The sequence below is a fragment of the Sander lucioperca genome, chromosome 22 (assembly GCF_008315115.2).
Source record: "Sander lucioperca isolate FBNREF2018 chromosome 22, SLUC_FBN_1.2, whole genome shotgun sequence".
Classification (NCBI taxonomy): Eukaryota; Metazoa; Chordata; class Actinopteri; order Perciformes; family Percidae; genus Sander; species Sander lucioperca.
In genome coordinates, this window is record NC_050194.1 from 5,793,562 (window position 1) to 5,806,717 (window position 13,156).

At 44.4% G+C, this 13,156-nt stretch overlaps 1 protein-coding gene across 1 annotated transcript; it reads left to right on the plus strand.

Annotated features, from left to right (window-relative positions):
• Positions 1-7,774: 7,774 nt before the first annotated feature.
• Positions 7,775-9,425, plus strand: LOC116057985 (putative nuclease HARBI1). Its single transcript, XM_031310589.2, has 4 exons — positions 7,775-8,479; positions 8,655-8,770; positions 8,858-8,951; positions 9,052-9,425. Exons 1-4 carry the CDS (start codon positions 8,047-8,049, stop codon positions 9,423-9,425), a joined length of 1,017 nt encoding a protein of 338 aa, XP_031166449.1. The 5' UTR covers positions 7,775-8,046.
• Positions 9,426-13,156: the final 3,731 nt, after the last annotated feature.

A 13,156-nucleotide genomic window follows, 5' to 3' on the forward strand; every position in this document is an offset into this window, starting at 1 on the left:
GTGTGTGTGTGTCTGTGTTGTGTGTGTGTGTGTGTGTGTCTGCGTGTGTGTGTGTGTGTCTGTGTGTGTGTGTGTGAGAGAGTGTGGTCTCTCTGGTGTGTGTGTCTCTGTTTGTGTGTGTGTGTGTCTGTGTTTGTGTGTGTGTCTCTGTGTGTGTGTCTGTGCGTGTGTGTGTGTGTGAGAGAGAGTGTGTGTGTGTGTCTCTGAGTGTGTGTGTGTGTGTTTGTGTGTGTGTGTGTGTGTGTCTCTGCGTGTGTGTGTGTCTCTGGTGTGTGTGTGTGTGTGTGTGTCTGTGTGTGTGTGTGTGTGTCTGTGTGTGTGTGTGTGTGTCTGTGTGTGTGTGTGTGTCTCTGCGTGTGTGTGTGTGTGTGTGTGTGTCTGTGTCTGTGTGTGTGTCTGTGTGTCTGTGTCTGTCTGTGTGTGTGTGTCTGTGTGTGTGTGTGTGTGTGTGTGTGTGTGTGTGTCTGTGTGTGTGTGTGTGTGTGTGTCTGTGTGTGTGTGTGTGTGTGTGTCTGTGTGTGTGTGTCTGTGTGTGTGTGTGTGTGTGTGTGTGTCTGTGTGTGTGTGTGTGTGTGTGTCTGTGTGTGTGTGTGTGTGTGTGTTTGTGTGTGTGTGTGTGTCTCTGTGTGTGTGTGTGTGTGTCTGTGTGTGTGTGTGTGTGTGTGTGTGTGTGTCTGTGTGTGTGTGTGTGTGTCTGTGTGTGTGTCTTAGGGATCCACTGCCTTTTGCTGCCTCCTGCAGGTCCTTCTTTTTCTGCTTCCTCATTCTCTCTTTACGTGGCATCTTTGCACTGTAGCAGAATTCAACATCATGATTTACAAAAAGAGACAAGATAACAAGCTATCAAACCAGATAAACTGTTTAATTGCAGCCTATAACTGCAACCTGAGCTGACTATCAGATTTCTGTAGCAGTGGGCTAGTAGGCTTTGAATCACAAAGGGGTTTGCAAAGGTATGCAGCATGTTTCAGATTATTTTGTCAAAAATATAAAGATGTCCTTTATTAAGAAGTCAACATGTACAGACCACCAACCTACACCGCAGACTACAAATAACCTAAGCTAATTTCCCAAAGAAGTGACCTGTTCTTTTAAGTGGGCTGCTGGTTGAGAGGAAGAAAGCAGATGGAGAAGAGGAGAGTTGAGCTTTGGAGAAGTACAATTTTTTTAGGATGTCAGGAATGACACTAACGTGTATGAGAACTTCTTGTTTAATTTGATGCCCTGGACGCCATCCAAGCCCCTCTCCACCTCTCAGTTCTCTTAAATCAAGGCTGAAGACCTTTCTTTTTGATGTTGCTTTTCTTTAAATAATTGTTCATTTCTTATACTGAAGTTGCATTGTTGTATGAAAATCTATATAAGCATATAAAGAGAAATTACAAAGTAAGACTGGTGGGACCGGCCCGTTCTGGGAAAGGCAAGGATTGCAGGTGGATTATGTGTATAGAGCAACGGCTTATACATTGTCCCATACTAGCACCATAACATCTCCTATTTTATCTGCTTTTATATTTTAACTGTTTTTAACTGTTCTTTAATGTTTAATTTCTAATACTGCACTGTAACTTTTATTCTTGTATTTTAATCATTTTTGTGTAAAGCACTTTGAATTGCCCTGTTGCTGAAATGTGCTCTACAAATAAAGCTGCCTTGCCTTCATTTTGACAGCCCTAAAACGAAAACAACTTTTTTTTCATCCCATTTTCCTGCGGACCCCTAGGGATATCTGGGGGAGTTGGACCACCATTTAACACTGGTCTACGGGACGATGAAGTAGGGAGCCTATTTGGTAAAAGCCTACCTGCCTGCCTACTACTCAGGGGCGGAGCTAGAGTCTCAGTACAGTGGGGGGGGGGGCTAGACTCTCAGTACAGTGGGGGCGGAGCTAGACTCTCAGTACAGTGGGGGGGGGGGCTAGACTGTCAGTACAGTGGGGGGGGGCTAGACTCTCAGTACAGTGGGGGGGGGCTAGACTCTCAGTACAGTGGCGGCGGAGCTAGACTCTCAGTACAGTGGGGGCGGAGCTAGAGTCTCAGTACAGTGGGGGCGGAGCTAGAGTCTCAGTACAGTGGGGGCGGAGCTTCATCATGGGGCCCTCTGCTACCAAGTCATTTTAAAATTAAAACCGTTAAATAAAAACGGTAAATCATCTGATGAATGTATATGTTATGATGTCACTTGTTGAGCAGAGTCAGCCTCTATGTCAAATAAAATACAAAGAAAAGACAAATATTTTGACAAGTTTGTGTTGACGAACAAACAAACAAAGAAAGCAGTTAGCCAGTCCAGTAAGAATGTTTCAGCACCACGGACAGAGACAGCTGATGGACAGAGACAGCTGATGGACAGAGACAGCTGATGGACAGAGACAGCTGATGGACAGAGACAGCTGATGGACAGAGACAGCTGATTGACAGAGACAGCTGATGGACAGAGACAGCTGATGGACAGAGACAGCTGGTGGACAGAGACAGCTGGTGGACAGAGACAGCTGATTGACAGAGACAGCTGATGGACAGAGACAGCTGATTGACAGAGACAGCTGATGGACAGGGACAGCTGATGAACAGGGACAGCTGATGAACAGAGACGGCTGATGGACAGAGATGGTGCTGAACAGGCCAAGAGCTCTTAATCAGTGCCAGACTATATAACTGACATGGCTCTATTATACTGTATATATTGAACACAAAGTTTGTTTACAACTCCATAGGTAGGCTACAGGTGCTACATGAAAACTTTGAGTAAAACTGATTTATAACATTCTGAGTGACTTATTCATAACTAAAATATAAATTCTTAGACGATTTTTTTTCTCACCATTTTGTTGTCTGCTTAACGATCCTCCAGAACAAATAAATCTAACAAAACTATATACATATCATGGTCCCTTATTACATCTTCATCCTCCTCTCCTTCATGGTGGCCAATCTGCCAACCACTTTGTCCTTGTTGATATGTCTGTCCCTCCTCACTCAGCCAGGTGAGATATGACAGTCTGGCCTCATCCATGCACCAACACAAGTCTGTCTTAATGAGCCGCAGACGGCTGAAACTGATGAAGGCTTTTCTAAATCCTGTGGAGAATGGTCAGGTGTGGGTAGGCTCTATCCATGGCGTTAGTACGAGGAATGGCAGGACGCCGTCGGTGGTGAGATCCATGTTTAACTCTGAATACAATGCACCAAAAGAGCGAAACCCCTCCACTGCATCTTCTGGCTCGGGCATGTCTTCTGAGTAGAAACGGCCAGCTCAAGCATTTTCTCCTCAGCATCACGGTGCTCAAACCGCTTTGGGCAGAGTACTGCCAACAGTTTGGCCATTTTTTTAAGTCTGAAAATCGAACTGCCCCACAAAAACATTGAGAATGTAAAAATAAATTTCCGCTTTGAAGCGGCGTCTGCTGTCCTCGATCTGGTCGTCCTCTGCGTCCTCGTCAAAATGCCTTCTTCTCTTGCAAATCCTCTGCTCCACAAACTGGGTGGCTGCGTGTCTTTCTCTGGCCAGACTTCTTGCTGTGTTCTCCATGCTGTCAAAGGCCTCCTCTGTTCCTAACTCTCTGATCTGAGCCACAGGACTGTCAATAAGATCCACAGCAGTGTTGACATCCAGAGACTCTTTCTGAAGGTAATTCGACAGGATGTATGTCCTCTTCAACAAATCATTCCATAACACCAACATGAACATGAATTCAGATGTGCTGAGTTCTGCCAGCAGGCCGTCAGCTTCAGAGGCCGTCTTGGTGTGCTGTTGTGGTGGTGTTGGATACGGCTCAGGGCTGTGAGGATTGCTGGGAGGCTCTGTATCACCGCTTCTGTGTCCTGCTTCCTGGAGGCCCACCTTGTGTCAGAAAGGCTTTTCAGCGTAACAACGGTTCTTTCCAGTTGCATGATTTCCTGTTCCTCCTCCAGTATTTTAAACCTCAGAAGGCTTGAAGTTAAAAAGCAGTACAAGGTCTCAAGTGTACCGAAAAAAACTTTAGCGCTACACAAACAACCCACAGCATCCATAAGAATTAGATTGAGGTTGTGTGTGCAGCAGTGGACATTAAATACCTTGTCTGAGCAATCTAGCTTGACCCTGGCTTGCAGCCCCGTTAACTGCCCTGACATCGTTCTGGCACCATCATGTGCTTGTCCCCTCAGATCATTTACATTAAGACCAAGGTCCTTTGTCAGCGAATTATGCAGAAGATCCTCCATGCCTGTTTTGGTGACATATCTGAGTGAAAGAGAAAACTGATCCATTCTCTTTATATCTATGGTGGAATCTACAATAACTGAGAAAAACTTTGCTGACTTCATTTCATTGATTATTGTGCTCAGTGTCTCTTTGGAAAGAGCTGCAATGAGCTGGTTTTGGGACTGGTGACTGAGGTATGTCACTCTGCTGACGGGGTTATTCATGTGCTGCTCGAGGATGGAGTCGTAGTGAGCCAGCAAGTTCAGGAGCTCTGAGAAATTCCCCTCGTTAGAGTCAGGGGCTCCCAGCCCAGCATGTTCTCTGTGGCCACGAAAAGCCAGCCCCTGTCTGGCTAAAAAGAGCGTGGTGTCCACCAACCTGTGTAGGATCCTTCTGTTCTTCTCCACCTGCTCTCTCTCGGCTTTCAGAAGCTCTGCAATGACAGTGCTGTCCTGACTCAAACCAAACTTTGTCATTAGATATGCCTTCTCTGCCTCCCGGTGAGCACCGGACCTTTGATGCGTCTCAATCCGCTCTGTCTCTTTTATAAATGAAGAAAACCCCATACATGGGTCAGCCCAGGCTGTCCCAGCACTGTCACTGGACTTTTTACCGAAAAGCCAGCAACAGAAAAATAACAGTGGGTTTGCCCTGGGTGAGTACACCAACCACTGGCGCCCCACTGGGTTACCTGAGCCTCCCATCTGGTGCTTACACCAAGCCGGACTGAAGCGGCGCTTATCCTGGTCATGTGGAAACTCTTTGTAACCGTCCCTCAAACCAGGCTGGCAAGGACCATGTCCAATCACCGCACGGATCAATTCAGTAGTGAGAGGGTAGGGGTCAGTGGGATATTCCTCTTCAGACAGGACATTGGCTAGGCGAGGTGCCTCTGAAGGACCCATGGTGGTGCTGCTGCTGGAACCAGAGGCATCCGCGACCGGCGAGGTATCCTCCACTTCAAACTGCCGGTGACAGTCGTCCCCTCCGGTGACAGTCGTCCCCTCCGGTGAGCTGTTCTGGGCTTGACTGCTGTTAGCCTCATCGTTAGCCGGTGTCAGGCTAGTAGGGCTCGCACTAGCAGTAACATTAACTATTGATGACTGAGTTACAACGTTAACGGTATTATTATCATTTTCTTGAGTCATGGATGATGATGATGATGATGATGATGATGATGATGATGATGATGAGGAGAAGTACGATGTGAGAGGAGCACACGATGCTACCACACTTCTCCTACTAACTCGTTCTTTTCTTTTTAATGCACCAGATTTATATTTTCTCTCCATTTTTGTAACTGTTCTCTTAAGTGCTATCAGGAAAGTAGCCTATATAGCTAATGTTTAAATTATACATTTGTGCCTCATGCCACCCTTAGTTACTGTTGCTAAGTAGGAGAAGCTCGGGCCGGCATTAGCAACAGTAACTAAGTACAACAAGCTAGGGGGGACTTGGCATGGAGCTCACTGCGATAGCCACGGTCTCATCACCTAATTAATACTGTCCTTCACCACGGTCTCATCACCTAATTAATACTGTCCTTCACCACGGTCTCATCACCTAATTAATACTGTCCTTCACCACGGTCTCATCACCTAATTAATACTGTCCTTCACCACGGTCTCATCACCTAATTAATACTGTCCTTCACCACGGTCTCATCACCTAATTAATACTGTCCTTCACCACGGTCTCATCACCTAATTAATACCGTCCTTCACCACGGTCTCATCACCTAATTAATACCGTCCTTCACCACGGTCTCATCACCTAATTAATACCGTCCTTCACCACGGTCTCATCACCTAATTAATACTGTCCTTCACCACGGTCTCATCACCTAATTAATACTGTCCTTCACCACGGTCTCATCACCTAATTAATACTGTCCTTCACCACGGTCTCATCACCTAATTAATACTATCCTTCACCACGGTCTCATCACCTAATTAATACTGTCCTTCACCACGGTCTCATCACCTAATTAATACCGTCCTTCACCACGGTCTCATCACCTAATTAATACTGTCCTTCACCACGGTCTCCATCACCTAATTAATACCGTCCTTCACCACGGTCTCATCACCTAATTAATACCGTCCTTCACCACGGTCTCCATCACCTAATTAATACTGTCCTTCACCACGGTCTGCATGCTCATCATCCTCCCACTCAAGTCAGGTCAGGACATCCACCCAGAGCTACGGGAGAAGCTGGAGAGGCAGAGCTTGCTCCCCACCGAATAAGGCTAATAAAGTAATGATTCAAAAAACACAAATGCTTGATCAAGGGCCCGCCCGGCCCGATCATAGCCCGGCCCGATCATAGCGGGGTAAAGTGTCGGCCCGGCCCAGCTCATGGGTTGGGTCGGTCCAGTTCAGGCTCGGGCAGAGAATCTAAACTCTAATCCATGATAAACACTGACCTACCACCAAACATTACATTTGTGTTGAATAAACGCTAATATCTCTTACCTCCAGGTAGAAACTGTCCACCTCTCGATGTTACCAACACTCTTTCCATGAATTCATTTTTTAACTTTCGGCAAAGTGATCTCTCATGTTTTTCCAACACCCTCCAGCTAAATGTCTCTTCTTTTCCCTTCTATAAGATAGATAGATAGTTTTATTGTCATTGCATATCTCTACACAACGAAATTAAGATGACATCAATCACTCACTTAGCAGCATTACGATAGAAGGATAAAAAGTGACACTGTCAGCAACAGTTAATAGATAAATATATAGTATAAAAATAGAATAAAAAGTATTAAAACAAGAATAAGAAAACCAGTACATGTACAAACACAGTATGGTTCAAGTCCAGATTAGCTTAGTATTTCAACCTTTCAGCAGCTCGTTTATGGCCCTTGGTTTTTCATGCGGTTTGTCAGCGCCCTCATGACCCTGAGCCTGCCTGAGGGAAGAGTGTCGAACAGGATGTGGCCAGGGTGTGTCCGTGGTGGATCTGCTCTGATGCTTGCTGCTCTTCTCTGCAGCCTACTGGAGTAGATGGCCTCAAGGCTTGGGTGATAGAACCACACTGTACAGCTGTATGCCAGCACACTCTCTATTGTGCACCTGTAGAAATGTGTGAGGAGTGTCCGCGGGAGCCCAGTGCTTCTTAGGGTTTGCAGGAAAAAGAGTCTCTACTGAGCTTTTTTCCCTTATCTCTTTGGTGTTCACTCCCCAGGCCAGATCCTCTGCCAGATGCAACCCTAGGTATCTGAAGCTTGGGACCTGTTCCACCTCCTCTCCATGTATCTCAACACTGTCATGTCTTTTGTTTTTACATTTCCTAAAATCAATTATGATTTCTTTTGTTTTTTTTTGTGTTGAGAATTAAGTTGTTTCTGCTGCACCATGATACCAGTGATTGGACCTCCTCCCTGTAGGCGGTCTCCTCATTGGTGGTTATGGGAGAACAGTCATATGTGAATAGTGAGTAGAGGAGCGGACTGAGAACACAGCCCTGGGGAGTGCCAGTGTTGAGGATGGTGGTGGATGAGGTAATATTTCCAAGTCTGACATGCTGGGGTCTGTCAGTGAGAAAGCTCTTAATCCACTTACAGAGGTGAGAGTCCAGGGGCCTATACCATGAAGCTGGTTTAGGTGGCTAGCCAGCTATGTTTCAGTTTAGTTTCCACCAACCCTGGGTTTTAGGTACTATGAAAGTAGCTCGGCTTTAATCGGTGTTCGTTGCCATGGTATCTTACGCTGCACGGCTAACCTGCTCCGGGGCAGGTTATGTTCTGGATTCGAGCTCTCAGTCAGAAGTTTGACCAATCAGCGGTGAGCAAAGAAACATATAGGTGACGTAATTAATTCCCAGCTTCTGTTCTCTGTTACAATCATTGCAATGGCTTCACCTTTTCTTCCAAATCCTGTGGACATCTCAGCGCAAATTGTTAGACGAGCACTTCGTAGAGAAAGAGTTTTTAGGGACAGACAAAATCCCCTTGACTTTCCTGATACTTACTTGTATGAAAGACACAGATATTCCGCGGAAGGAATAACTTATCTTTGCGAACTTCTTGAGCCGCACATAACAAATGTGACTCGTCGAAGCCATGCACTTACTGTACCGCAAATGGTATGTATTGCATTGCGTTTCTTCGCAAGTGGTACATACTTGTATGCGGTCGGTGATGCGGAGAACCTAGGGAAAAACACGGTTTGTCGAACCATTCGCAAGGTGGTCCTCGCACTGCAGGGGTACATAAATAGCTTCATTGTGTTCCCTGGACATTTATCGACCATGTCCATAAAAGAGGGATTTTATAAAATTGCCGGTAAGATATATTGATAAGGTGACATGAACAAATTTAACCTTTCACAATCTTTTTTTTTTTCCTTCAAAAAGCAGCTTGCACTTAGAGCACTTAAGTTTTATACAATAGTCTACAGTAGCTACATGTTAAGAATGTTTTTTTATATATATATTTGTTTTTTTTTCTCATATGAAAGGATTCCCTAGAGTCATTGGAGCAATGGACTGCACACATGTTGCAATCTCCACAGCTCTAGGAGAACATCAGGCAGATTATGTGAACAGAAAGTCCTTTCACAGCCTTAATGTTCAGGTAGGGCTACTATATATATGTGATGATTTTTATTTGCAATTTAAATACATCTTTAAATGAATAGTAACTAACAGATTTCATCTGCAGATGACTTGTGATCATGAATGCATGATCACAAGCTTGGATTCCAAATGGCCTGGCTCAGTGCACGAGTCTATGTTGTGTCAGCGCTTTGAGGAAGGCAAGTTAAATTTGGTACAGTACAAAACATGTTAAAGTGTTTATTTTAATTGTGACAGCAAAACTTATTTTTTTTTTTCCCATTTTCTGTTCTATGACAGGGCTTTTTGATGGCCTGTTGGTAGGAGACAGGGGTTATGCATGCCAGAGGTTTTTGCTAACCCCCTATCCTGACCCTCAGACAGGGCCACAAAACCGCTTCAATGTGGCCCTCAGTAAAACCAGGGTCAAGATCGAGATGACCTTTGGCATCCTAAAGGCACGTTTCAACTGCCTTAGGCGCTTAAGAGTGTCACCAGAGCGGGCATCACAGATAGTGGCTGCATGTGCCATTCTGCACAATATAGCCACTATCAGAAAGGAGCGAGTACCACCACAAAACCAGCTACTCCCAGATGAAATTGACCCCATCACACATGACCACCCAGCTGGCGCAGCTGTCAGAGATGCAATCACAACACAATATTTTACTTAATAAAAACACATTCACACTGCAGATAGGTCTCAAACTGTTGTATTGGTCATGTGGCTGTAGGGAGGGAAAAGAGAGCAAGAGAAAGTTATATTAATAAATATTCATGGTGTTCACACTAAAGGGTTACTTGATTAAATAACATACTGAGATCTGTTTTTTTTTTCCAGCTGATTGATCTCCAATTTAATGTTTTTTATTTGGAGCCTCCTCAGCTCACAGTCCAGCTCCTTTAGTGAACAGTCTAGTTCGAGACTCCTTTTGTAAAGGGCCCTGACTGAGTCCGTTTCCACCTGAAACAATTCCACCACAAACAACCATTACAAGTTTTCTGGAGGTTAATCAAATCACATAAAGTGGCATGACTTTTTACAAACAGTTAATTTTTGTCAAGGGTGTAAATATTACCTTGTTCACATTCCTTCTGTAGCCCATTGAGGTAGAGGCCTCAGTTTCTGGGTCAGGTTGTGAAAAATCCTACAATAAAAGAGATGTGTAAGGGCCAGTCACTTAATTATGTTAATTATGAAACATTCAAGTGTGTGCCATAATAAAAAGCCCATGCTGGGCATTCACCTCAGCAACTGTCTCAGAACACACAGACAGAGTGTCTTCATTTGCTTCACCCTAATAAGTAGTGATGGCGAACTGAAGCTTTCTGAACCACTGAAGCTTTCAATCCAATTGTATCGAAAAAAGGTTCAATACTCAAAGTTTCAGAGCTCTCTGAGGACATCTGGTGGTGAAGTTAAGGATAGCAATGTGTCACAAACTGTTTCACAGATATTATCCATGAATGTCTTTGAGTCGAAGATGAATACATTTTTAGTATGAATTCATGGATAAATAAATAATGACATAAATAACTAAGCCTATTTGGGACTTTGCATGAGTAAAATGTAATTGCCTTCTCCACACCCCATAAAGTTAGGATTTTGGTTGTGTTTGTAAACAAATACATCAATTTGGGAGGGAAATGAATGAAGAACACATTGCACACACATTTCTGTGATTATATTGAGTACGTAGCCTAGACTAGAGCAACTTTCTACTCGCTCTAAACTCTTTTATAAACTTTCTACTCGCTATAAACTTACTTGCCATAAACTCTCTACTATAAACTCTCTACTGGCTATAATAATCGCTATAATAATCTCTCTATTAACTAACTTTCCTGACTGTTGACTCTTCTACTGCAACAACCCACAAAGACGCACCCAGTGAACCGCTTTGAATTCAACTTCGAAGCAGTCACGTGGGGGGGGGTGAAAGGAAGCTTCGGACGTCACTGGTCACGTGATCATCACTGGTCACGTGATCATCACAGGTCACGTGATCATCACTGGTCACGTGATCATCACTGGTCACGTGATCATCACTGGTCACGTGATCATCACTGGTCACGTGATCACTGGTCACGTGATCATCACTGGTCACGTGATCACTGGTCACGTGATCATCACTGGTCACGTGATCACTGGTCACGTGATCATCACTGGTCACGTGATCATCACTGGTCACGCGATCATCACAGGTCACGCGATCATCACAGGTCACGCGATCATCACTGGTCACGCGATCATCACTGGTCACGTGATCATCACTACCACTGGTCACGTGATCATCACTATCACTGGTCACGTGATTATCACTGGTCACGTGATCATCACTGGTCACGTGATCATCACTGGTCACGCGATCATCACTGGTCACGTGATCATCACTGGTCACGCGATCATCACTGGTCACGTGATCATCACTATCACTGGTCACGTGATCATCACTATCACTGGTCACGTGATCATCACTGGTCACGTGATCATCACTATCACTGGTCACGTGATTATCACTGGTCACGTGATCATCACTGGTCACGTGATCATCACTGGTCACGTGATCATCACTATCACTGGTCACGTGATTATCACTGGTCACGTGATCATCACTGGTCACGCGATCATCACTGGTCACGTGATCATCACTATCACTGGTCACGTGATCATCACTGGTCACGCGATCATCACTGGTCACGTGATCATCACTGGTCACGCGATCATCACTGGTCACGTGATCATCACTATCACTGGTCACGTGATCATCACTATCACTGGTCACGTGATCATCACTGGTCACGTGATCATCACTATCACTGGTCACGTGATCATCACTGGTCACGTGATCATCACTATCACTGGTCACGTGATCACTGGTCACGTGATCATCACTATCACTGGTCACGTGATTATCACTGGTCACGTGATCATCACTGGTCACGTGATTATCACAAAACCAATCAAGCTCCGATACAAAGCTCATTTCTTTGATACATGCCTCGAAGCAGAGGGTTCACGGGTAACATCACTACTAATAAGTAAAAGTAGGCCAATGTAAACCATAACTGTTATAAAGAAGGTTATGTTCATGGTGTTCTGTCTGCTGCATACTGACCTCTGTGTGGGAGACTGTGTGCATGTGTGCTGGCTTCAACAGGGACACTGTATTTCCCTCTACTGCAGAACATAGAGTCAGCCATATTTAACCCTTTTTTAAAAATTACTAGTAATGCATTGAACACACATACCCAGTGTCACTTGCGTCGAGGAGCCAGCACCAGGGTCAGATTGCACAGCACCTGAAACCCCATCCATAACTGGCCGCCCCTTATTATTACTCAAAGCCAACTCCTCCGCCACAGTGTATTCTGCAGGAGGTGGCCCTCCCCCAGTTTTCCAGATTTCAAATTTTTTTCTGTTTGCTGCAAAGAAGTGTTTGTGATTAAAATGTTCACAAAAATAATAAAAGGTTGTGGTAAATACTCACCACTTTGAATTATATTTTTATATTTCGTCTTGATCTGCTGCCAAGAACGTTTGGAGTTGGGGTTGCATCTAAAAATCAATTAATATTAATCTTTCTTAGGATGTCAAAGCCAATACATTCACATTTTTCACACATGCATATATAGCATATATGAATACACACATTTTCATTTTGTTTAATACATTTTTAATATGATTAGCCTATATTTATAATTTTACATTAATGGCCTATAGAATGTATTTCTTTAACTTACGCATTAACGCAATCAGCAATCTTCCTCCAAGATTGTTTTCTTGCTTTGGCAGCAGAGACGGTATTACTGCGTGCTTGAAAAACATTTTTATATTCTTCATATTTCTGAAGAATAATTTCTTGCTCCTCCGCGGAAAAATATATTGCTCTTGCTCTATCCATATCGAACGTGATTGGTTGTTCGGTACTGACGTCACTCTTTTATGTGCACGCGCGCGCGGAGTAATCAGAGTTTAAAGATCAAAGCCTGGGTTGACAGAGAAAGTTGATGAGCTGTGTTATGGTACCAATAAAGCCTGATTGCATCAGTTTGGTTTTGTCAACTCTAAACCAATCCTGCAACCCTGAGTTTGTTCAACTACCATCATGGTACAGGCCCCAGGCCAACTAACAGCAGTTTGTTGACTAGCTTGTTGGAGTTGATGGTGTTAAAAGCTGAACTAAAGTCAACAAAAAGCATCCTGACATAGGTGTTGGGTTCTCCAGGTGAGTGAGGGCAGTGTGACTTGGCGTCATCGGTGCATCTGTTGGCTCTGTAGGCGAATTGGTGTTGGTCCAGATTAGCTGGAATGAAGACATTGATGCTGTTCAGTACCAATCTCTCAAAACATCTCATTATGACTGGTGTTAGTGCTATTGGTCTGTAATCATTCAGGCATGCA